At 44.0% G+C, this 27,773-nt stretch overlaps 1 protein-coding gene across 1 annotated transcript in view; it reads left to right on the forward strand.

The window, feature by feature from the left end:
- The window catches only part of LOC124776138 (gustatory receptor for sugar taste 64e-like), a 156,276-nt gene that overhangs the window by 37,658 nt on the left and 90,845 nt on the right, over nt 1–27,773 (forward strand). The window contains exon 5 of the mRNA XM_047250975.1: nt 12,583–12,857. Coding sequence (XP_047106931.1) covers nt 12,583–12,857 — 275 coding nt within the window. The remainder of the gene's footprint in view (nt 1–12,582; nt 12,858–27,773) is intronic.

Here is a 27,773-nt window from a genome sequence, read left to right on the forward strand (position 1 = left end):
CACTATAATATTCTAATTTATTTAAAAGGATATTGTGATTTACACAGTCAAATGCCTTTGACAGACCACAAAATATACCAGCTGCCTGCAATTTGTTGTCTAATGAATTAAGCACATTTTCACTGTAAGTGTAGATAGCCTTCCCCATATCAGAACCCTTTAGAAATCCAAACTGTGACTTTGACAGTATGTTTTTTGAGATAAGATGGTTATAAAGCCGATTGTACATTACTTTTCCTAAAATTTTTGAGAATGCTGGCAACACTGAAATTGGACGGAAATTTGACGCTATTTCTTTATCTCCCTTCTTAAACAGTGGCTTAACTTCAGCATATTTCAACCGCTTAACTTCAGCATATTTCAACCACGTAGTCACCACCAGCACCACCACCTGCTATCTGTGTGTGTGTGCCTCTGTCCTGGCTTGTACAAGGTGTATCGCAATTAATGGGGAGTACTGGAGCACGTGACGGTGAGCGATAGTAGAAGTGAAACAGATGCAGATGTATGGTTGTGAGTCACCTCCGTCTTCGGTACGAAATATTGTCCCAGTTAATACAAATTTATTTGAAGTGTAAACCTTTTCAATGAAGTTTCCATCTTCCACGATTGCTCGAGGATGGTTTTTCGTGTTTTCTTTCCAAAATGTTTGACTGTGTCAATCCTAAAAGTTTTATTGTATTCGCGGCTTTACAAAAACAACAAGTTTCAATCATACTTAACAAACATAATGCAAAAAGTTGTGCCAATAATTCAAACGAAGTTGACGGGAGAGAAAAGTTTAGTGACTGGTGAGAAATTACGGAGAGTGTGTCACAGGGCACAGTTTTGGGTCTGCTTCTACTCCTTGTGTACGGAGTCCGTCGAAATAGTTGCGAGACTCATTCTATTCCTGGCATAATAAGCAAAGTAGGTGCAGTATCTGAGGATCATTTTTTCAAAGCTCACTTTCTGCAACAAAGGCCAAAATGAAGTTTGTACATCATATACTGTTTCAGATAGCTTCCTTTCGTATTCAGAAAACAGTTTTTTTTTCAAATTCATCGCAATGTATCATGAAACTGATATAGCAAAACTCATTTTCTGCAGCTAACTTTTGACAGGTGAATAATCTTCTGATTTTAATAATCCCATTTTCAACGTTAGTTTTGGTGTAAGAGCCAATACGGCCTCATGATATTTGAATTGTGCACATTTGCATCATTGTCAGATGATTGTGGGTTGCCTAACTACGTGTCTGGGATCACAAATATGTTGTATGTATCCTTAGCCTGTGTTTGAAAGTTAATTTCTAAATAAAATGGCAGAAGACTACTCTTAAACTGTAACAGACGTTGAAACGGAAGGGACGAGAGGAAGAACCGCTTTATCAAGATTGCTGGAAAAGTATAGAGTTTTCATGGGTGTTGGCCATTACTTTCCAATACGGGGAAATCGTTATATGCCTCCTGATCGGATGCTCAGTAATGTGGAAAAGAAAAAACCAAGGTGACGTCAGAATATTGCAAGATGACTGGAATTTGTATAATTTCAAGCAGAAGTCTAGCAGTATTTAAACTTTGAATTGCTTTTCAGCATTACCAACGCCAGAGTCATTCAGTACAAAAAGAATTGCGACTTCAAGCTTCAGATATCTGTTACATATACATATTTTTGGGAGACAACTGTAGTTGCGACCCTCAGGAAAGGATGTATATCCTTCAGAGCCATGGACATAGCCAAAAAGTTGAAAACGATGAATCATTTCAAAGAAGAGTTGAGATGTAACAACGTTCATGAAGTACATTGAAATATCCGATGATGCCAGGGGGTTCCATGAATATATATTGAAGAAGAATAGTTCTGCGGATAGCGCAAATATAAGTGATATGATGGGAAAGGTAGATGTTAAGGAAACAGGGTAAGACACTAGACTATAAGCACATTAATTGGATTAAGTTAAAATATGTAAGTTTTTGTCTTAATGTAATGCCTTCTCATCCGTAATACTGAAAAATTTATATGTAATTTATTTGTTTATTGTGTTTCCTTGGCAAATGGACTATAAGAAATAAAATAGTGCAGCAACATGTTATGCAGAAAGCAAATTTGAAAATAATTTGGTATTTTCATGGTCTTTTTAAAATATATGCATGCAGACTGTTCATTTGATTTATAGATGTATCAACTAGAGTTTACAAATCAATAGATTACATATAAAGTTTGCAAAATTTTCTTCCTTATACAAATCTCAAAACAGTCTGTAGCGTTTCCTCATTTACGTGGCAGTTTGATCTATGAACTGTACAAAAATTTGTGCATTAGACCACTCAGTTGCGGGTATGCAGTGTTCGGCAGTGGATGTGCGACAGCAGTGTGTCACAAATCGCAGTGGAGCGACATCTCTGAATAAAATATTCAAGACATCCTTCAGAATTTTTTAAAGAAGACAAGAGTGTTTGAAAAGTTTGTCCCACACACTGTGACTGCTGAACAAAAACGATGCGTGCACGCCTGCCACGATTTGACTGAAATATAAAATGCGAAAAGTTGTTTTTTGGGAAAAATCACCCCGCGTGACGAGACTTGGTGTTAGCAGTACGAACCTCCCACAAAACGAAAAAACTGCAGAAACTCACATGTAGGGTCAATGCTCTGACGACATAACCGATATTCAAACCAATGCGACACGCGAGTTGATAAACATCCCAAAGATGCAATTTTTGACAATTTCGCCTGGTTGTATCAACGTTCTGTGCATTGTACTCATGTGGTGAGGGAGACTGGGTAGAACACCTGAAGCATTAAAATCACCACATTGACGTTTCTCTACTTCTTACTAACAGAACCTCGAAATTTTTTGGACTGATGGGATATAGGAATGACCTTCCACTTAACATTCGTTAAGCAGAATTCGTAGTTTTCGCAGACGACATTAGCTTCATAAAATATCGCATTAGAGAAAGAAACTGTAGAGATTTTTAATGTTTCTTGAAGAATTATTAACTGGTTTGCTGGAAATGGGCTCTCCCCACATTCTCCGACATCGCACTATATTAAGTTCTCTACAACATCCTAATGTATTTTCCGTATTTTCAATCAATAATGTCTTATGGAATAATTTTCTTGGGGTAGCTCATCATTAGTATGAAAGGACTGATTTCACATAACCGAGCAGTGTGGTTTTCAGCCGCAGTGACTTTGTATGTACCTCTCGAAGAAGTTAGGGGTTTCAGTTGTATCTTCACAACATACTAGTGCACATTCGCTAGTCATATCCATCATAAATAATACACTACTGGCCATTAAAATTACTACACCACGAAGATGACGTGCTACAGACGCGAAATTTAACTACAAGGAGAAGAGGCTGTGATATGCAAATGATTAGCTTTTCAGAGCATTCACACAAGGTTGGCGCCGGTGGCGACACCTACAACGTGCTGACATGAGGAAAGTTTCCAACCGATTTCTCAAACACAAACAGCAGTTGACCGGCGTTGCCTGGTGAAACGTCGTTGTGATGCCTCGTGTAAGGAGGAGAAATGCATACCATCACGTTTCCGACTTTGATAATGGTCGGATTGTAGCCTATCGCGATTGCGGTTTATCGTATCGCGACATTGCTGCTCGCGTTGATCGAGATCCAATGACTGTTAGCAGAATATGGAATCGGTGGGTTTCAGGAGGGTAATATGGAACGCCGTGCTGGATCCCAACGGCCTCGTATCACTAGCAGTCGAGATGACAGGCATCTTATCCGCATGGCTGCAACGGATCGTGCAGCCACGTCTCGATCCCTGAGTCAACAGATGGGGACGTTTGCAAGACAACAAGCATCTGCACGAACAGTTCGATGACGTTTGCAGCAGGATGGACTATCAGCTCGGAGACCACGGCTGCGGTTACCCTTGACGCTGCATCACAGACAGGAGTGCCTGCGATGGTGTACTCAACGACGAACCTGGGTGCACGAATGGCAAGACGTCATTTTTTCGGATGAATCCAGGTTCTGTTTACAGCATCATGATGGTCGCATCCATGTTTGGCGACATCGCGGTGAACGCACATTGGAAGCGTGTATTCGCCATCACCATAGTGGCGTATCACTCGGCGTGATGGAATTGGGTGCCATTGGTTACACGTCTCGGTCACCTCTTGTTCGCACTGACGGCACTTTGAACAGTGGACATTACATTTCAGATGTGCTACGACCCGTGGCTCTATCCTTCATTCGATCCTTGCGAAACCCTGCATTTCAGCAGGATAATGCACGATCGCATGTTGCAGGTCCTGTACGGCCCTTTCTGGATACAGAAAATGCTCGACCGCTGCCCTGGGCAGCACATTCTCCAGATCTCTCACCAACTGAAAACGTCTGGTCAATGGCGGCCGAGCAAGTGGCTCGTCACAATATGCCAGTCACTACTCTTGATGAACTGTGGTATCGTGTTGAAGCTGCATGGGCAGCTGTACCTGCACTTGCCATCCAAGCTCTGTTTGACTCAATGCCCGGGCGTATCAAGGCCGTTATTGCGGCCAGAGGTTGTTGTTCTGGGTACTGATTTCTCAGGGTCTATGCACCCAAATTGAGTGAAAGTGTAATGACATGTCAGTTCTAGTATAATATATTTGTCCAATGAATACCAGTTTATCATCTGCATTTGTTCTTGGTGTAGCAATTTTAATGGCCACTAGTGTATATCACAGTTTGAAAAGAATAATGATGTCCGTGTCATTAATAATAAAACAGAATGTGACCTTTATTGCCAATCATTAAAGCTGTCGGTGGCTCATAAAGGAGTAGAATAAGTATTAACAAAAAATTTTGATCATTTGCTGAAAAACATAAAATGTCTTACAGGTAGCGAAGCAAGCTTTAAATCTAATCTGCATCATTTCTTGTGGACAACTTCTTCTATTCCGTTAGCAGGACTGTAAAATGGTGTGTTCATTAATGTTAAAACTAATGAAGAATACATATTCTGTAAACTTACCCAATCCACATTATTTCGACAGCAAAATCGTTGAAATAATTTATGGAACTTGTAACAAACTCGCCTTGTGGAACGTTGGGGAATGTGATACATTCTTTATAGGACACACTTTCCTTGCTGATGCAACACAGCTGACGCGCCAATTTAGTTCAAAATGGGTAGGTCGAGCTGAGCCCCTACCTGTGTCTCCAACGTCTTCTGACCTCAGCCCTCTGGAATTTTGCTGCCTTGCTGTTATCTCAACAGCGCAGTGCTCAGCACCCCCATTGATAGGGTTGAAGAACTGGGGCAGCAAATTGCATATTCTTGTCAAGATTTTACAGATTATCCACGAGTGTTTGAAAGAATTCTTAACTCACTGCAGAGACCGCTGCGGTATCGCATCGAAGTGCGAGGACGACACGTGGAACACCTCTTGTAACAGGACCGAGTGTATAGCAATTTGTAACACGTAACGTGCAGAAGTAGTGTTGTATTCTTTGCTAAGGTTGGCTAGGTGAAATTTGAAACGAATTACACCACACTCATAATCGAAAAGGTTACATTTGAAGTTCATTTGTACTAACTAGGGCAATATCTGATACCGAAGTCAGTGACGGATCGTAACCATACATTCACAACTACACTGCGCAACAGATGTAAAGGATCACTTTTTCGAAACCAAGTAATTGTCTCCCATTGCGAATCAGAAGTTTAAAATTTGCCTCAAAGGTGCGTAAAACCTTTGCCTGTACTGGTGCAAAAGTGTGGAGCTCTGCGAAGTGGCCGTCGAGGTCTCCGACGCTTGAGAGAGCAATAAATCGACACGTACGAAGAAAAGGCTACGGCTCGGACGTTCACTGGTCCTCTAAGGCGGGTTAGTTAAGTCACATTGGCACCAAATTTCACTACAATTCTACCCGATGCTACCGTGGAAGTGTCGCGTGATGGGAAGGTCGTCACACACCCTTATCCACATTCCACCCCTTCCTTTGACGCCTCTGCGATGGAGGTCAGAAATACACGTGCAGCGTTGAAATCACTTGGTTTTCTTATAAGTGACGGAGGGAAACGTTTCATAGGCGCTCAGAAAATGCAGAAAAAGGCCTTAGGGGGCTGCATAAAAAGCGTCAGTAATACCAACCTCTCCTTAGGCCGATGATTCCCACACATTTCGCCGATGAAAACGGGAGTTTGCGTTGTGATGACTATCAGGCTGACGTTCTGGATAGCCTTTGATGCTGCTGACACCCACGAACATTTCGACCCTTCTATAACAACACTGTGGGGCTGCATCTGCACCGGAGATGCTCGCAGTGCGGCCACAGTTTTTGCTCTGCTGTACAGGGTGTAACCAGTAGGGACTATTCAAATCATTCGTCGAAATTTTATTTTGATCCGAAGCAAAAAACAGTGTTTCTGATTTTGCAGCCTCCTGTTTCGCGCCCTCCTGTAGCTCGAAGGTATGCGTCACTGACACATGCATAAATAAAACGGCGAAGAATCCTGTAAGACCCACCATTTCGGCACCTGCCTTTGTGAAGAACTTTGAAAGTCTACCTGTACTGAGACGACCTGCGAAGTAGTCGTAGGTGCCTACAGGCAGCGCACCCTTTGACACTACCCCAATCCCAGATGTCTGCTGGCAGGCATCTGGGACTACACTACAGGTTGTCTCATACAGGTATATTTTTCAAATCCTCAATAAATGTGGTTAGGTGCAACGGAGGGTGTTACCGAACTGGGTGAGAGGGGGAGGGAGGTGTTAGGAAGACTCTTTGCAGTTTTATGCATCAGTATCGCACATTCCCACGATCACATGGTAAGAGGATGTGGTGAAACAGAAGGGCTGCAAATGTATAAGCACACTTTCTGCTTCGGATTATGTCGAATTTTGTCGAATGATTTCGAACAGTCACAAGTACTTCCAACCTGTAAACGAAAACAAAATTTCGGTCGCACTCCAAAGGGATGCAATCACGTTCAGTGGGGTGCAGCCCCACAAAGTCTTTGTAGAAGGGTTGAATCGTTCGTGGGTGTTAGCAGTGCCAAGGGTTGTCAAGAATGTCATTCTGTTGCTCATCACATTGCGAACTATCGTTTTCGACCGCGAATGTGTGGAGAGGCTATGTCTCTGAAACGTTTTGCTCGGCCACCGATAAGAAAACCGCGTGATTTCAGCGCTGAGTGTTGCGGTTCCGACGTCCATGGCAGAAGCGTCAAAAGAGTGGGTTGAATGTGAACGGCCTTCCCATCACGCGACACTTGAACGGTAGCGTTGGGCAGGATTGTGGCGCAATTTGGTGCCGATGCGACAGCGTTAACACACCTCACACGACACGTGACCTTCTGAGCTGTGCGCCCCTTTTCCGCTCGTGTCGACACCGCGCTGTATGAAGCGCCGCCGTGGATCCGAGGGTGATGCCGCACGGCGCCACGCTTTTGCACCGCTACAGAGGAACGTTATAGGTACATTCGAGCCAAATTTCAAACTTCTACGTCGCAACAGGAGACAGTTACGTGGTTTCGAAAAAGTGGTCCTTTAGTTCTGTTGGGCAGTGTATCTCGCGAGCGGCTCGACTGCAGGTACATGTTCACCGGAACTTTTGTGGTTCTACTATTTTATGTTTATACCCATCTCACTTTTCGTTATTAATTATGGTACCCCTGTAAAATTGTCTGTGCACTGTCACAAGTACCTATTAGGAGGTGAACTGTGATCCTGGCCAGAAAAACTGCGACGGAAAGATACAAGCCAAGTTCACTCTTGGGCAATTACGTGTGGAATGCTGCTACTAAGCTGGCCCAAGAATAATGAGGAGTACTTATTGTGACTGCAAGGGCTTTCTTGGTGCACGTGTTTTGCTAGCGCTTCCTTTGCTTTTCCCTTTTCATCTGACCCTGTTGTGAGTCACGATTTTCGTCACATGAGATCGTCCATTTCTCTTCTGTCCGTACCGACGTTGAAGGTAATGTGTAATATCAAATTACTGTATTTCCATTTCATAAACCATCAATGTTAGGTGTCTACGAGTAACTACGATAAGCACTTTAGTAACAGGCCTAATTACTCAATCTGATAAAGGATATCTGCATGAGCAGTCGAAACATCGGTAGTTATACCACGGTTGACGCGATCTCACATCCGGAAATTTTTTTTGTTAAGATACGCTCCGGTCGCTGGAGACTACGCTCCTATTTGGATTACTGCTTTTATCCATCCGTTCAAAAATGGTTCAAATGGCTCTGAGCACAATGGGACTTAACTTCTAAGGTCATCAGTTCCCTAGAACTTAGAACTACTTAAACCTAACTAACCTAAGGACGTCACACACATCCCTGCCCGAGGCAGGATTCGAACCTGCGACCGCAGCAGTCGCGCGGTTCCAGACTGTAAAGCCTAGAACCGCTCGGCCAACCCGGCCGGCTATATCCATCCGTCTAACGTATCACTAGATATATTGCCATTAGACGTTTATCTGTGCAACAAAACAAAATTAGTGTCTTCTTTTTGTTGCTTTTGGTAACAAACTGCGAGTGAATAACCTTGGTAAACAAATGTTACGCGAATGAACTGATTCGAAGTGAGTTGGAAAAGTGAATGTATTGCACGTATCACGAATAATTAAATGCTGGTCTCCAGGCGTCGCACACTTTCTCACAACGATCAGCGATACTTTGACATTGTTATCAGAATACGATTATAACAACATGGAGAAAGATAATTCTGACACGTCTACCGTGGACTGACACGTACTGCCAGGTGGACAATGTTAGGACGCTAAGGTTCATGTGAAGCAGTTCCAGACTCTCGGTTTGAGAGATATTGCTCCGCAGCACTATTTTAGCACACGCTATTCTCCTGAATCTAGGCTTGGTGCCGTCTATGAAGTAATATCTTTGACCCTGTCACATTCATTTCATATGGTCTTGAGACATGGCACGACATCAGAGGGAGCCAGTAATAAAGTGGGATAACTGGGCTGAATGAAAGAGGGCGGCAGGAGGAGACGTAGAGAAAGGGGGCGAGGAGAAGAAGGACAGAGAGTGGGGGAAGGAGATGACTGACAGAGACAGGTCGAAGAAGAAGGACATGACCAAAGAGAGGGAGACAGGGAGATGGGCAGAGATAGAGGGGAGAAGGAGATTTGGGCTTATATCCTATCCAAGTTAGAAACTTGTGATTTCTTTCTTTTCCATTCAACAGGTCTGAGCCACAGCAACGAAAATCTGAGTACAGCTAGTAATAATAATAGACCGAAAACTGTAAGACATAATTAGTAGTTACATGATCATCATAATGCAAGTAGCAACAGAGTTTGGTAATTACATTTGAAGCCGGTTAGTACCAGTAGTGCTACTGCTAACGTAATGTCGCAAAGTAAGGAACATATTAAGTTTGATAGTACTAATCGATAAACCGATGGCAGGAGCATATACCGCAAGCACAGTTCGAATATAACTGACGAAGTAATGTGATACAATACACTTAGATCAAGTGCCTTTGCAATCTGCATGGTTGCAGGCGGAGACCAAATGTCTTTGTGGTTTGCATGGTTGGAGAGGAGTTCCGAGAGTAAAAGAAGGGATAAAAGAAACACGAATACAACAAGAAGATGAAGAGTGGAGTCCGGTTTTTTCTTTCAGAAATTCTAACAATGGATCGAAGATCATGCAAGGGCGAAGTGTGTGAAAGAGAACAGAGTAAATGCATAAAGGTGAAATACGTTTGTAAAAGCGGAATAATGAAAACGGTTTTATTGCCATTTCTGAGGTAATGTTAAATAACTACACATGCTTTCTTTAAAACCAGTTGTAATTATTGTATAACGGTAAAGAAGCCAGATACCGTACCATGCATCTAAAATTAGAAAAGAAAAACAAGTTACACCCAGACACGAAATCGAACTCGACTCTCCTACGCACTGCACCAAATGGGCAGCAGAGCTACCACACTATTGAATGAAGACACTTGTCGTAAATGCGGTTACTGCGTTGCCAAATTTCCTGCATTTTGATGTCTGTTTTCTACCGGCAATATGCACGGGAGAAACTTTTCTTACATACATTTTTCTACTGCGCTGTGGCATCAGTGTTCGCAGATTATGTTCACCTGTATATCGCCAGTCCCAACGGTGATCAGAGGTCCTTATGACCAACCAGGTATAGTACTCTGAGATGTGCTCGATAATGTTTTAATTCCCTCGTATTGTACTTATAGCGAATTTGTTTGCTTTAATTAATATTCTTCCCTGTGAGCCACTGATCTTGCGTACTACTTGTTTCGATTGATAACTGACAGTTTACCTTTAGCAGTCTGGCACCTAACAAAAACAAATAACGGGGGCTGCTACGTTATGGTTTCCAGTGTTTGGTTTCGAAACGTCTATGCAATGTACTCCTAATACGGAGCTACCAAAGTGTATGCTACAGTGGTTACTGACGTGTTTTAACAGCCTCGTCCATTACGAGCTCCTCGACTTTTAATGATCTCGACGTCGACACGGTGTTAAACTCCAATCTACCTTCCTTAATTTTCCCGAGCGTCTGTTGAGGCACTGCATCGTCGCGTCCGCTGCTTCGTTCATTCACCACGGGCTCTTCAACAGTGGAGAGAAGAACGCCAGAAAACACGGCTCGAGATTCCCTTGGAAACTTATTAATACCTATATGAATCAGTTACAGCTCGTGTAGATGTTGAGTGTACTGCAAAGGTTGATTACTAGAAATAGTACAAAATGAATTAATATAACGATATTCAACAGTGTAAAGCTAAATACATTTGAGACGCATTGTTTATTTTGTATCCCGCCTGGAAGGCGGCGCGTGGGTCTGCTCCTGAAAACTGAAAGATCGGCAGAATGACGAAAGCGAGTAGAAGCAGGAATAGGTGAAAATCTCTCGGTACTGCAGTGTGAATTAAAATTACCTTTACTTTAGCAAGAAGATGAATACATAACTTTGCACTGAGGTACGAAGCCTTAGACCCGTCGTAAGTAGTGCAAAGTCCATATATGAAGCGAAGTGTCCCAGCCGTCTGCTCTTGATCAAATGGGCTGAATCCGGAGCGGGACTCGGGGAGCTCCACAGCGCCGGCTAGAGGGCGCTGTCGTCGGTGTCTCGTAGTGCCAACCTATGAATTTGCACCTACGCCGTGGCATCGTTGCAGTTTACGTATCTGAAAACAATCCAGCTGTGAATGTGGCGCCAAATATGTATGTGAGTGCTAAAAACGAAGAGGAAATCTGTGAGATGGCACTTGATGACCTAATGCCACAATGAATTCAGAATTGGAGTGTTGTTCCCTCGTTGGTGCTATTTTGACTGATGGAAGGACATCGCTGTATATTTCGCTGTTGGTGGTATATGGTTCTAAAAAGGGGTCTATAGTATTGTGAACTGAAGCCACACTGCTGGTGTGAGGTGCTCTCTGAACATGTGTGGTGGCCTCACAGCCGAGGCATCTGAATTCTGTGAAGCAAGTAGCCCGTTGCAACAGGCATGTGACAGCAGGATTAGAATACAAAAGCGACGGTCTGCCACGGTTCCGTACAGTGGTTAAAATAACTTAAATTTTTCATGTGGACCCTTCAAGAAACTTTTTTCCATACCATTTTTGGCATATTATCTGCTGTAGTGGTAATTCATCAATGATTTTTGTGGTTCCTATGCTAATAAATTGCGTACTTACTCTCTCTATTTTTTAATTTTAATCTTGAAATAACCACAAACTGGGCCAGAAATAATGCGTATCACTGAATGGCAGTTGCTAGAGCCGCCCGGATACTCACGCGCATTAGCACTCCGCTTCTGGGATTGGGGAAGAGTCGCAAACGCCGAATGGAATGCCCCTGGCGGAATTCGATGAGGACCGGTGTACCGGCCAGTCTGGAGGTGGGTTTTATGCGTTTTCCCTCACCCTACTGGATGAATACGGGGCTGGTGCCCACGTACCACCTCAGTTATACTATTTCCAAACATTTTGAAAACGTTCTCACGCTTTCACGTGGGATATCTCTAGTGGGGAAAAGAAATTTCATCCCGGGGGGGGGGGGGGGGGAGGTGGAGGGGGGGTTGTGAAGGGGGAGTGAAGGGATTGCGATAGGAAGCAGGGAGCAGGATTGAGTTTAGCGTCCCGTCGACATCGAGGTCATTAGAGACGGAGCACAAGCTCGGATTATGTCAAGGATCGGACAGGAAATCGGGGTTGTGACAGTAAGGGCATCCGACCATCCTCTATCGTTACCATCACCAAATCCAGATTAAATTCAGACGCCCTGAAGACACAGGATAAGGTCAGGAGACAGAAGATGGCATCAGCAGTTGTATGCACGCCGATTAGAAACTATGATCCTACATTGGATGGCAAATCCCAAAAACTGCTCAGACTTGAACATTTTTCGTCAAGCAGCATCATAACTTTTATTTTCTTTATTTTCTCAATTCTCAGCTGCGTTAAACATCAAATGTATGAGATATTTCGAATGGTGTTATTGTCCCACTCAGCTGGAGCAGGAAACTCAGACAAGCCATGGAGGCCATTTAATGTCATATATTTAAACTTGACATGATAGATAGTGTTCGCTGTCTGATAATACAACTACTTAGCTCGTACCTCCTGTTGCAGTGGAACACCTGTTGTCCAACGCGCCGACGGCCGTGGAGACGTACCACTGCTCGCCCAGCGGCTTCGCCTTCCTACGCATCTACTTCACCAGCAAGTACTACTACGTGTTCGACTACTTGGGCTACAACTTCGCCGTCAACTTCTGCACGGCTTTTATAAGCATTATCGCCACGTTCGCGTGGAACTACGTGGACCTGTTCATCATCCTTCTGAGCATCGCCATTACGGAGCGATTCAAGCAGATCAACATAGCAGTCAAGTCGTGCACGGACAAGGTACAAGATTTTTCGGTATCGGTACCTCAGTTGTTATCTACTGTGTGATGTATGCCACAACAATTTTTGAAATGTATCAGAGAAATTAAATATGAAATATATGTGTTAGTAGCATAAACAAGATGTATCATAATTAATAGCGACTATTGACGCAAATTAAAAAACACAATCTAATGGAAAGTATTCGGACACCGAAAGAGGACATTAAATTGCATTTATGATGGCTTGAACTCTGATGAAGACATTTTCACGTGCAGTGGAATTCCTCTAACTTTTCCTTGCAGTCACAACACAAGGAACAATTAGAGGAAATAACAAATCATCAACTGTCCGGAACTTAATAATGGATATGTAGTGTGTCCAACCTTAGCCTTAGCCGGGGACAGTTTCAGTGAAGCGTCTTAATGTCTGTGGAGAAATGGCACCCCGTTCTTGCTCAGGAGCCGAAACCAGAGGAAGGACTGATATTAGACGACGGTGTCCGGAACGAAGTCAACACTCTAACTCATCCCACTGATGTTCCACTGGGTTCTGGCCAGGACAATGGGCACGACAGTCAATTCCAGGAATGCTACTGTCAACAAACCATTGCCTCACAGTTGCTGAATTATGACAGTATGTAATGTCACGCTGGTGCAAACAGCCACGGCCTTTGAACTGTCCCTCTATTGCACTGTTCCCCTGCTGTATGGGCTATTCTATTTCAAATAGGATGAAAAACGCGAAAATTAACCTCATATTTTTTTAAACCATAAATAATTCCTACATGTGTCAACTGCTGTAAAGAATAGCAACTTTCATAAAATTAACACTCAGATGTTAACTAGTTTTCGAGTTCGAATTCGGTTAAGTGTACGTTATTTTACGAACAAGACAATGTGTCAGCCGCGTAACTCAAGAACCTTATATCCGATTTCAGTAAAGTACAATTCATTTTGAAGCGAATGTCTGTTGTAAATAGAGGTGTATAACAACAACAGAACAATAATCAATATAATTCTTAAAAACCTTTATTTCCTGTATTAAGCGTAAATACAATTTTTGAAAAGATGAAACTAACATAGGCTTTTATACAGAGTGGTCCATTGATTGTGACTGGGCCAAATATCTCACGAAATAAGCGTCAAACGAAAAAACTACAAAGAACGATCTCGTCTAGCTTGAAGGGGGAAACCAGGTTGCGCTATGGTTGGCCCGCTAGATGGCGCTGCCATAGATCAAACGGATATCAACTGCGTTTTTTTAAATAGGAACTCCCATTTTTTATTACATATTCGTGTAGTACGTAAAGAAATATGAATGTTTTAGTTGGACCACTTTTTTCGCTTTGTGGTAGATGGCGCTGTAATAGTCATAAACATATGGCTCACAATTTTAGACGAACAGTTGGAAACAGGTACGTTTTTTAAAATTCAAATACAGAACGTAGGTACGTTTGAACATTTTATTTCGGTTGTTCCAATGTGATACATGTACCTTTGTGAACTTATTATTTCTGAGAACGCATGCTGTTACAGCGTGATTACCTGTAAATAACACATTAATGCAATAAATGCTCAAAATGGTGTCCTCCACCTGTCATGTAATATGATATTCAGTACCGCCTCAACCGCACGCGAGTTATGTGCCGGACATCCATCATGTTTTAAGTAAATCCCCATTCTGTCATGCAGTGAAACATCTTGTAGTAATATCGGTAGAACATTACGTAGGAAATCAGCATACATTGCACCATTTAGATTGCCATCGATAAAATGGGGGCCAATTATCCTTCCTCCCATAATGCCGCACCATACATTAACCCGCCAAGGTCTTTGATGTTCCACTTGTCGCAGCCATCGTGGATTTTCCGTTGCCCAATAGTGCATATTATGCCGGTTAACGTTATCGCTGTTGGTCAATGAAGCTTCGTCGCTAAATAGAACGCGTGCAAAAAATCTGTCATCGTCCCGTAATTTCTCTTGTGCCCAGTGGCAGAACTGTACACGACGTTCAAAGTCGTCGCCATGCAATTCCTGGTGCATAGAAATATGGTACGGGTGCAATCGATGTTGATGTAGCATTCTCAACACCGACGTTTTTGAGATTCCCGATTCTCGCGCAATTAGTCTGCTACTGCTGTGCGGATTAGCCGCGACAGCAGCTGAAACACCTACTTGGGCATCCTGATTTGTTGCAGGTCGTGGTTGACACTTCACATGTGGCTCAACATTTCCTGTTTCCTTAAATAACGTAACTATCCGGGGAACAGTCCGGACACTTCAATGATGTCGTCCAGGATACCGAGCAGCTGACATAGCACACGCCCGTTGGGCATTTTGATCACAATAGCCACAATAGCCATACATCAACACGATATCGACCTTTTCCGCAATTGGTAAACGGTCCATTTTAACACGGGTAATGTATCACGAAGCAAATACCGTCCGCACTGGCGGAATGTTAGGTGATACCACGTACTTATACGTTTGTGACTACCACAGCGCCATCTATCACAAAGCGAAAAAAGTGGTCCAACTAAAACACTCATATTTCTTTACGTACTACACGAAAATGTAATAAAAATGGGGGTTCCTATTTAAAAAAGCGCAGTTGATATCCGTTTGACCTGTGGCAGCGCCATCTAGTGGGCCAACCATAGCGCCATCTTGTTTCCCCCTTCAAGCTAGACAAGTTTCGTTCTTTGTAGTTTTTTCTTTTGACGCTTATTTCGTGAGATATTTGGCACGGTCACTATCAATGGACCACCCTGTATATGTGATGTCTGTTCTGTCGAAACGCCGCGAGTAATGAGGATAATGGGCAAGGGACTCTACATTAGTAGTGTGTGTGTGTGTGTGTGTGTGTGTGTGTGTGTGAATAAGTTGAGGAATTTGGGTGTGACGGGAGGCGCGATTACGTAGCACGCAATTTGCGATGTCCACTGTGTCCGGATGACTTAGTGGTCAGGGCATCTTCCTAGTGAGCAGGAGAAGCGGGTTCGAATCTCGGTCTGGCATAAATTTTAAACTTTTCCCATCGATTTAAATCAGTGTCCACTCGCAGTCAAAGACTCTAATTTCTTTGTGTCTCTTACATGCGCTTCAGGCTCTTTTTATTGCAGACTGACTTCGGTTTTAAGTTTTATGGAGCCCTTTGTCAGAAACGCGGAAAAAATAATAAAATTATAAATATTTACGCTCGCACTGTACTTCGGTAGCGACGTGCTGCCGTCTGCCACTCTAGCAGTGGAGAGGCCACGCAGCGTTGTTTTTGCGTAACACGGCGTAGTGCAGCTAGCGAGGTTTGATGCTATTCTCATTTACTTCGACCGCCCGGGGTAGGCGTGCGGTCTGAGGCACCTTGCCACGGTTTGCGCGGCTCCCCCCGTCGGAGGTTCCAGTCCTCCCTCGAGCATGGGTGTGCGTGTTGTCCTTACCGTAAATTAATTTAACTTAGATTAAGTAGGGTGTAAACCTAGGGAACGATGACCTCAGCAGTTTGGTCCCATAGGAACGTACCACAAATTTCCAATTTTATTCACTTCTTATTTGTTTTCTACACATCTCCATTGAATACAATATAAAAACGTTTATTACAAGGTGTACAACTTTGCTTCCGCCGTTTGCCGATAGGTGGCGACAACGGTACGTAGCCGGCCGGGGTGGCCGTGCGGTTCTAGGCGCTACAGTCTGGAGCCGAGCGACCGCTACTGCCGCAGGTTCGAATCCTGCCTCGGGCATGGATGTGCGTGATGTCCTTAGGTTAGTTAGGTTTAATTAGTTCTAAGTTCTAGGCGACTGATGACCTCAGAAGTTAAGTCGCATAGTGCTCAGAACCATTTGAACGGTAAGCAACGGTCGAAAGAAACAGATCTGAGACGTCAGGCAGTTAGCTTGGACCTCTGTCAACACAACCTCATTCCAACATTAGTCGATTTGTGTCTGGCATCATAAAGTTGTTCTTGATTGAAAATGTCAGTTTACGAGCCTAATTCTAGTCATTTGCGGGAGGAGTTACTGTTTTGTTTCAATATGAAGGAAACACCTGCTGAGTATCATCGAATGCTCTCAAGTACGTATGGTAAGGACGCTATTAACGAAAGAACGTGTCGTGAGTGGTTTCAACGCTTCAAGAACGGTGATTTTAACGCCGTAGACAGGCATGATGGTGGAAGATAGAATGTTTTCGCAGACGCAGAATTGGAGACATTGCTGAGTGAAGACTCCCGTCAAACTCAAGAAGAATTTGCACGATTAGTGGGAGTGGCACAGCAAGCCATTTCAAAACGTCTCAAGGCTATGGACATGATTCAGAAAGAAGTAACTTGGGTCCCGTGTGAGCTGAAACCACGAGAAGTTGAACGGCGTTTGTGTGTTTGTGAACAGTTGCTTTAGAGGCAAATACGGAAGGGATTTCTGCATCGGATTGTGACCGGGGAAGAAAAGTGGGTTCATTACGATAACCCTAAAATCATGGGGATATCCCGACCATGCCTCCACATCGACGGCCAAACCGAACATTCACGACTCCAAGATCATACTCTGCATTTGGTGGGATCAGCTCGACGTCGTGTACTATGAGGTGCTAAAACCAAGTGAAACAATCACAGGTGCTCGATATCGAACGCAGTTAATGCGTTTGAGCAGACCATTAAAAGACAAACGGCCGCAGTACAGAAGAGGCACGTTAAACTGATTTTGCCGTACGAGAACGCTCGATCCCACGTTGCAAAAGAGGACAAAACGTACTTGGAAACGTTAAAGTGGGAAGTCCTACCCCACCCGCCGTATTCTCCAGACATTGCTCCGTCTGACTATCACCTTTTTAGGTCAATGGCGCATGGCCTGGCTGACCAATACTTCCGATCTAACGAAGAAGTCACAAATTAGATCGATTCGTGGATCGCTTCAAAAGATGAACAATTTTTTTGACGCGAGATTCGTACACTGCCCGAAAGATGGGCAAAAGTAGTGGCCAGTGATAAATAATACTTTGAATGACACATGTGTAACCAGTTTGTTTCATTAGAGCCTCAAATGTTGGGGAAAAACAGTGGAAGCAAAGTTGTACACGTTGTAATATTTTTTAAAATCAAATGCTGAACAATATAATTTTTATTCCATTTAAAACTGTGGTTTTGGGAAACAAATATGAAACACGGATGAAAATTACATTACATTTAAGTTCTAAAAGTCTTGTAAGTACCAACTCAAACTATACTGTATGACCTGCAGTTTGAAATTAATTTGAGAATTTTACTTTGGTTAGTTTTCGAGCTGCGAGTCTCAGAATCTCGTGATTTTATTACAACTTTGAAAAAAACCCGGAAGCGCTTCTTCATTACAACTACGATTTTGCAAAAGATGTTAAGGTAACTCCTACTTTCTATGATACAAAACTACCCATCCCCCCCCCCCCCCCCCCCGTCCCAGAAAAAGTGAAAAAGTGAAAAGTGCAAGGTTTCTTGCTGTCCGAGCTGAAATGGAACAGCTCGTACACACTGCTGTAAAATGTGTTGATATGCTTCCGAATTCAGCGTTTTCTTAAGCGCATTAAGATAACCACGCCGTAATCACTAAAGACAATGTACAATGTAACTCCACCTGGAAGTAAAGCTGTGAGGACGGGGTGTGAGCCGTGCTTGGGTAGCTCAGTTGGTAGAGCACTTGCCCGCTAAAGCCAAAGGACCCGACTTCGAGTCTCGGTCCGGCACACAGTTTTAATCTGCCAGGAAGTTTCATATCAGCGCACACTCCACTGCAGAGTGAAAATCTCATTCTGGTAACTCCACCTCCTCCGCACTTCACTGTTGGCACTACACATGATGGTAGGTAACGTTCTCCAGGCATTCGCCAAAGCCAAAGCATTTCCATAGTGTTGCCACAGGGTGCAGCTCGAGCCATCACTCCAGATCGCTCGTTTCCAGTCATTCACTGTCCAGTACTGTCGCTCTTTATGACACCTGATCCATCACTTACAACTGACTACAGAAATGAGGAGCTGCTCGATCATTATACCCCATTCTTTTTCACTCTCTATACTCCGTTATAAGAATAAATCTCATGTGAACATTACGCTATGTATTCTTGCGCGTCTGCTGGAACTTCATTGGATTTCGCTTCATGTGGAGCGGAAGCCAAGCTGTCTCGAGTACAGTCAAGTACGATAATGAGGATACGTTTTGTGCTCTGCGCTACGCGGACATCGACTCAGCTACACAACGAGGCAACGGCTTTACCGGCGCATTTAACTTGGTCACCAACGGCCAAGCAAGTGATCCAACCAACCTGCAGTGATATGAACAGTTGCAGTAAATGCTGTGTCCTGCCTACTGTGGAATATGGGGTGCATAGGAAACCTGCTTTCTCGGATCGCTAGACAAAAATTCAAGCAAATTGTGTTAATGAATTTTTATTACAGTAAGATAAATGACAATACTTTGGGAATTTACAATGATGTGTCGCAAACAATTGGCGACAGTCAAGGCAAGTGAAACAATACAGTTCATAAGTCGCACTGTAGCGCTCGTAGAACAACTTGTCTTCAACTCTGGCCGCGGCCAGGCGGAGCCGATCTTACGCCCTCTTCTCCTAGAGGCCGCTGCTGTCTCGGTGTCGTCCTAGAGAGGGGTCGGTCGGCACTCTATAGGCTCGCGTCTTCTCACAGCCCCCTCTGCTCTAATGTTCTTCACCGTCGTGCAAGCGCTTGACTTTGTGCCGGAGCAGTAAAGGAATAAAAAGAGACGAGCACACAACAATATACCTTAGAATGACATTTAATTTTTAAACGGAAGGAATAATGTATGGTAAAATTCAGGCGATACGCTTGCTTCTCAGGTGAGCGGACGAGAAATATAACATGCTCTCAATTTTTAGCTAACATAGTATTGTAATTAAACACAAGAGTGATGAAAATTCCTGACTTTAAGAAGGGTAATTTTTCTGCATGAGCTGCGTCTGGCGTAAAAGCGCACTGCTGGGATTTCACCATGTAGTTAAACATTGAAGTCACTGAAGGTATTACCGTTAGTCGTCTGGTAATCTCTGAACTCCTTCCATATTGGACTCGAGGAATACGTTTCAGTATTGGCAACAGGACCCCAAGCTGCCAAAAAATCCACATTTTCTCCTCCTCTTTTGTGACGTGCTGTTCTACACTCCCCCATCGTTCGGCAGTGACGTCACAAAGTTTTGTGGATTTGCCAGCTTAAACGTATTGTTATTTCTCGCGACGAATGCCTTAACTTGGCTCCAGCTCAGTTGTATTGTGTTCAGATTGCAGTCTTAAGGTGACAACTGACCACTCTGGCTCGTGTGAGACCACATCTGTCCTGAAAAACAACGGGGATATTCAAACGAAGAGTATTTAATTGTGTAATGTTTTGTCAACTTGAGCAATCTTTAACAGTCTTTTATAAAATATCGATAACTAAGAAAGTGTATTTGCAATGAAAACCAGAATTTTGCGCGAGATATGTAACTGGAAACTAGAAGACGTGCATTTTTCTTTTAAAAGGATCTTTAAGTATCAGTTAATTACCATATATCTGATGTATTTCATGTTTAAATGATTTAGGCGTTAAAATCGAACAAAAACAAATAAAAAACTGCAACGTATTTTGAACCGCCGCCCGCCAGCAGACACGATTACGCCACGCACCTAATTCATATGCGCGCCTTCGTTTTTAGGACATACTGGTTCTCGAAAAACGTCAAAGCTGATTTTTCTCTGTTATCTTGTGAAAAACATTAACAACAACTTGTTTCTCGCCGTTAAGGGTGTTCCGCGCGCGTATTTCGCTACGAAGCAGGAAGCAGTGTCATCCATTTTCATGGAACGTTTGAACAGCGACTTACGGAGACTGTGATTGTACACGAGTTCGGAATAAAAATTACGTAGCTACAGTATGATGAAGAGAAACGCTGATGGCTGTTCATTCACAGTGACGTAGGAATAAGACCTACTTCCAAGAACGGGACAGCACCACTGTACGAGAGCTACGACTGTTGACCAAACAACGCATTTGTATTTGCTTACATGAGGTTTATTCTTATGATGAACGAAGTACAGGCAAAGTCATTTTGATAGCTGGGCTGCTGGCAGCGCTTTGGAGGACTCAGGTAAGTCTTTCCCCTGGCTGCATGTCATTTTTTACAACCAACCTCAGCTACGCTAGACGGTCACTGTCGGCCTCTTCTTTTTTCAGCTGTCATTGTTCTATCGTGTTTCCAATTCACAGTCGCATCATCAAGAGTCAATTCCGGAAGCTTTAGAAGGATTTAAATGCCCCTGGTGGATTTGTTGCTCAGGTGATATCCAGTAATACCAAAGTCTCTTCTGACGGATTGATTGCGCTGTCACGAGAGTGAAATCTAGTTGTCAGTTCCGCCTTACATAGCGATGTCCCAATACTTCTGATGAGATAGTGTACGAGTATATCAGAAGCAAAAACTTTCTAGTAAAAATGGATCGACTAGCCGTTAGTGAGATAACTGTATTTCAGGTTAAGTGTTGCATAGTCCCCCCGATGAACCATGCACCTTGCCGTTGGTGGGGAGGCTTGCGTGCCTCAGCGATACAGATAGCCGTACCGTAGGTGCAACCACAACGGAAGGGTACCTGTTGAGAGGCCAGACAAACATGTGGTTCCTGAAGAGGGGCAGCAGCTTTTTCAGTAGTTGCAAGGGCAACAGTCTAGATGATTGACTGATCTGGCCTTGTAACAATAACCAAAACGGCCTTGCTGTGCTGGTACTGCGAACGGCTGAAAGCAAGGGGAAACTACGGCCGTAATTTTTCCCGAGGGCATGCAGCTTTACTGTATGGTTAGAGAGCTGCATCAAACCAGTCTCAGGACTGAAGACCACAACAACAACAACAGACTTCAGTATCAAATATTATTTTAGTTAATACGAATTTATTTGAAATGTTAGCTTTTCGATTAAGTATTTATCAAATTAGACTCAGCCCATATGCTGTTCACGAGTCTCTACATCCGTAACGGTACTTTATGACTGTGTGGTTAGAGGTACTAGATGGTCGTCTCATTTGCCCTGTGGTGACATCCGAAGAAGAAGGTTCCACAAGTGAGGACAGTCGCTGCGCCGGCCGGAGTGGCCGTGCGGTTCTAGGCGCTATAGTCTGGAGCCGAGCGACCGCTACGGTCGCAGGTTCGAATCCTGCCTCGGGCATGGATGTGTGTGATGTCCTTAGGTTAGTTAGGCTTAATTAGTTCTAAGTTCTAGGCGACTGATGACCTCAGCAGTTAAGTCGCATATTGCTCAGAGCCATTTGAACCATTTGAACAGTCGCTGCCTGACGCGGCAGCGAACAATAGACGTCGGCGTGGACACGCCCACAAGAGATTCCATATGCCACCGCCCTCGCTGGAAGAGTGCTTAGTCAGAGCGCAGCGCCGCTGACCCTCGTCTACAGTCACCGATTACGATGATAGCATCGTCTGTACTTCAGATCCAGCAGCACGAGTGGTATTACAAGTCAGAGCTGTATCGGCGTTCAAATCATTTGAACACTCAGAGACGACTATCTTTCTGTAGCGTATCAAGTGACAGTTTATAGTTCGGCGACAGTAAGAAATACATAAGTGACACCCATGTGGACATGGATTGTTTCCAAGGTAAGTATATCATCTTGTTCATGGTTCAAATGGTTCAAGTGGCCCTGAGCACTATGGGACTCAACTTCTGAGGTCATTAGTCCCCTAGAACTTAGAACTAGTTAAACCTAACTAACCTAAGGACATCACACACATCCATGCCCGAGACAGGATTCGAACCTGCGACCGTAGCGGTCTTGCGGCTCCAGACTGCAGCGCCTTTAACCGCACGGCCACTTCGGCCGGCTCTTGTTCATGTTACAATAAAATGATCTAATATTTTGTGTGTTGCAGTATCTGTTAGGTTTCCTCCAGAAGTAACTGCAATAGTGCCGTCGCGAATTTGTCAAATAGTTTTTCCGTCTGTCACCTCAGGGCCAAACATTCTTCCAAGAAAATTTGAATTCCGCAGCGATGATCTTCCTAGACTGCTTTGGAGAGTGTGGTAAATGCACGGTGGGCAGCACTGGCACATTGTGCAGCTGATGTAAGACGACAAACAATATCCCAAAATGCTCCAAGATGAATAGGCCTGTACCTTTACTTCCAAGATTACCTTATCAACATTCTCTGTATTTTTCGGTCTTAGGATCTCAAAAGTGAAGTGTACAGCATTATCGTTGAAACAGTTGCAGAAATGGATCAGCGAACTGTATAGTCTTGTCAAGATTTCCGAGATGATGCGGCATTGTTTGAGAGAATTCTTAACTCACTGCAGAGACGGCGCAGTACTGCAACCAAATGTGAAGACGACACGTGGAACACCTCTTGTAACAGGTACGAGTCTACCATAAACTGTAACGTGTCACGTGCTGAAGCAGTGTGATATTTCTTGTTAATGTAGGGCATGGGTGAAATTTGAGCGCTGTTAGATGGCGATTTAACCGAAAAGTTACCATTACAAATAATTTTGTACTAACTAGGACAATATTTTATGTAGAAGTCAGTGGCGGCTTGTGACCACACATTCGCAATTATTTCGCAAACGGCTCATTTGCGGACCCGTATTTAGTGAGAATTTTTTCTTCTATGTTCATGTGCTTTCACTTGTGACTGTTTTCATAGTTAATAATGGTACAACTTGGACAATGTACCCAAAGTTTATTTTCTACCAACTACTAATTTTCTCAATATAGTAAATTAATATTAAACGTACATCAATATTAAAGGAAACAACATTTAAAGCCCAAACAATTTACCTGAAATATTTAAAGATCCTTACTGTGAGGCAATACTTCGTCTATATAATTAAGTCGCGTACTTTAATTTTATTGGTGACTAGCTGTACCCGGCCATGCTTTGCTGTGGCTCAGTCTACTTAAATGGAAAAGAAGGAAAGAAGAAAGCATACGTTTCTAACATGCAAAAGAATTGTATATCGTCCTAATATCCTTCTTTCCCCTGCCTCTGTTCATCTCCCATCACCTCCCACTTTCTTTGTCCATATTCTCCCCGTTCCCCCTCTCTCTCTGTCCATATTCTCCTCCTCTCTCCATCTTCTCTTCCCCCTCTTTCTGTCCAACTCCTCCTTCCCATTGTCAACGTCCATTTCGCCCCATCCCTCTGACCATCTCCTCTCCCCCCCCCCCCCCCCCTCTGATCTTGAAGCTTGTTTATTATAGAAAGTTGTAGTATTGGTTTACGATTACGATTAGAATGCGATTCGTGATATAAGTTTTATATTAAAGTGTTTATAGTCTGTATGTGCTTAAAATTTATTACAGTAATGGGTAAAAATTTGAAGTAAATTGGAAAGGAGATTTTTGGTAGCAATAGTTTTCCTATATAGTGCGAGTCACTAACTGTTACCACCTAGAATAACTCCGAAAGTATGATAGTAAATTAAAAGTTTGTGGAACAAATGTTGTATGGGACAACGGGGGCCATAATATGATGTTGGGTCTTTGTTGGTACGTGGGGTCGCGTCAGAGATATGAAGGTCAACTTTAATTTTTTTTAATGGGTTGCTATAGTTTGGTACGTATTTTCTGATAGCGGCTATCGAGACGAATCCAGTGATGTGTAACAGTAAGGTCTTTGAAGGTCAACGAAGGTCAAAAAGGTGTCATGAACGTCCATTTACAGGTGTTAGAAGTGGTGACCATTGGTATCAGTGTAGTGCTGCAATCTTCTTATCACGGATTGAGTGGTATTCCTTATCACATTGGCACTTATCGAAGCTCATGCTCTGACAATTCTCTCTCGTATATCGTTCAAATAGTAAATGTTCGCCGAATACGGCGTATCCATCTAACGTGCCATTGAAATGTAAACACCATTCGACGGTTTCGCAATACAACACTAATAGGAACGGTAAGACTAGTATCGTGGAATGAAGCGAATGTGAATGATGTATTCCTTCGGAAAACAAGTCGATATGCTTCTCATTTACGGAGGATGCCAATGAAATTCAGTGAGAACCAGAGACCTATACGCTGAAAAATATCCTCAACGCACTCACCCTACACGTCGTACATTTAAATATATTTATGATAAATTGAGAACAACTAGATCTTTAACGCATGGGAAGCATACCGGCAAAGGAAAGTTACTAACGAGGAAACGGAAATACACTCCTGGAAATGGAAAAAAGAACACATTGACATCGGTGTGTCAGACCCACCATACTTGCTCCGGACACTGCGAGAGGGCTGTACAAGCAATGATCACACGCACGGCACAGCGGACACACCAGGAACCGCGGTGTTGGCCGTCGAATGGCGCTAGCTGCGCAGCATTTGTGCACCGCCGCCGTCAGTGTCAGCCAGTTTGCCGTGGCATACGGAGCTCCATCGCAGTCTTTAACACTGGTAGCATGCCGCGACAGCGTGGACGTGAACCGTATGTGCAGTTGACGGACTTTGAGCGAGGGCGTATAGTGGGCATGCGGGAGGCCGGGTGGACGTACCGCCGAATTGCTCAACACGTGGGGCGTGAGGTCTCCACAGTACATCGATGTTGTCGCCAGTGGCCGGCGGAAGGTGCACGTGCCCGTTGACCTGGGACCGGACCGCAGCGACGCACGGATGCACGCCAAGACCGTAGGATCCTACGCAGTGCCGTAGGGGACCGCACCGCCACTTCCCAGCAAATTAGGGACACTGTTGCTCCTGGGGTATCGGCGAGGACCATTCGCAACTGTCTCCATGAAGCTGGGCTACGGTCCCGCACACCGTTAGGCCGTCTTCCGCTCACGCCCCAACATCGTGCAGCCCGCCTCCAGTGGTGTCGCGACAGGCGTGAATGGAGGGACGAATGGAGACGTGTCGTCTTCAGCGATGAGAGTCGCTTCTGCCTTGGTGCCAATGATGGTCGTATGCGTGTTTGGCGCCGTGCAGGTGAGCGCCACAATCAGGACTGCATACGACCGAGGCACACAGGGCCAACACCCGGCATCATGGTGTGGGGAGCGATCTCCTACACTGGCCGTACACCACTGGTGATCGTCGAGGGGACACTGAATAGTGCACGGTACATCCAAACCGTCATCGAACCCATCGTTCTACCATTCCTAGACCGGCAAGGGAACTTGCTGTTCCAACAGGACAATGCACGTCCGCATGTATCCCGTGCCACCCAACGTGCTCTAGAAGGTGTAAGTCAACTACCCTGGCCAGCAAGATCTCCGGATCTGTCCCCCATTGAGCATGTTTGGGACTGGATGAAGCGTCGTCTCACGCGGTCTGCACGTCCAGCACGAACGCTGGTGCAACTGAGGCGCCAGGTGGAAATGGCATGGCAAGCCGTTCCACAGGACTACATCCAGCATCTCTACGATCGTCTCCATGGGAGAATAGTAGCCTGCATTGCTGCGAAAGGTGGATATACACTGTACTAGTGCCGACATTGTGCATGCTCTGTTGCCTGTGTCTATGTGCCTGTGTTTCTGTCAGTGTAATCATGTGATGTATCTGACCCCAGGAATGTGTCAATAAAGTTTCCCCTTCCTGGGACAATGAATTCACGGTGTTCTTATTTCAATTTCCAGGAGTGTAGATGCTCTTGCCACTGTGTTTCGAGATCCTAGTGTTAGTTCGCGTCAAATCGAAATGGAATCTCGCATGAGCCAGAGTAGTGTTGTTTGTGTTCTACATCGCCATAAAGATCATCCTTACCATACCAGTCTCCACGAAGAATTAACTGGTACGGATTGTATGCGTCGCTTTGACTTTTGCGATGGGCTCAACTTCAGATTCAGAGGAATGAAACAGTTATTAACTTGATTTTGTTTACTGACGAGGCTACATTCACGAACCACGGAAATGTTAATTTGCATAACGTGCATTATTGGGCAACTGAAAGTCCATGTTAGCGGCGGCACGTTGCACACCAAAAACCGTGGTCCGTGAATGTATGTTGTGGGATTCTAGAGAACAGACTTATAGGCCCCTATTTCATCGAAGGAAATCTTCATGGTAGGAAGTACATCACATTCCTGAAAGAAACATTAGGTCTGTTTATTGGAAGAAAACCTTTAGGAACAAGGAACAGAATGTGATATCAACACGATAGGAGTCCAGCACATTTTTCACTGATGGCTAGAAATGAGCCGGCCGAAGTGGCCGTGCGGTTCTAGGCGTAGAACCGAGCGACCGCTACGGTCGCAGGTTCGAATCCTGCCTCGGGCATGGATGTGTGTGATGTCCTTAGGCTAGTTCTAAGTTCTAGGCGACTGGTGACCTCAGAAGTTAAGTCGCATAGTGCTCAGACAATTCCCAAATCGTTGGAATCGACGCGGAGAAAATGTGTCGTGTCCGGCTCGTTCGTCAGACTTGACGCCTCTGGATTTTTTCTTGTGAGGATTTGTAAAAGACTTTGCTTATAAAGACGTTCCAACTACATCTGAAGAAATGTGAGAGAGAATTGTCAGATTATGTGCTTCGATAAGTGCCCATGTGATAAGGAATACCATTCAATCCATGATAAGAAGATTGCAGCACTGCATTGATACGAATGGTCATCACTTCGAACACCTTCTGTGAATGGACGTACATGCCATCTTTGCGACCTTCGTTCACCTTCAAAGACCATAGTGTTACAGATCAATGGATTCGTCTCGATAGCCACTATCAGAAAATAAGTACCAAACTATAGCATCCCATTTAAAAAAAAAAAAGTTAACCTTCATATCTCTGACACGACCACACCTACCAACAAAAAACCAATGTCATATTATGGCCCTCGTTGTCCCATGCAACTTGTGTCCCACAAAATTTTCAGCTCATATTCTAGAATGGCTGGCACCTACAACACGCCCATATTAGAATTCAACGTTTTGTCAAAATTTCAAAGCAATCGGTCAAGAACTTTAGGAGATT

The sequence above is a fragment of the Schistocerca piceifrons genome, chromosome 2, assembly GCF_021461385.2.
Source record: "Schistocerca piceifrons isolate TAMUIC-IGC-003096 chromosome 2, iqSchPice1.1, whole genome shotgun sequence".
Taxonomy (NCBI): Eukaryota; Metazoa; Arthropoda; class Insecta; order Orthoptera; family Acrididae; genus Schistocerca; species Schistocerca piceifrons.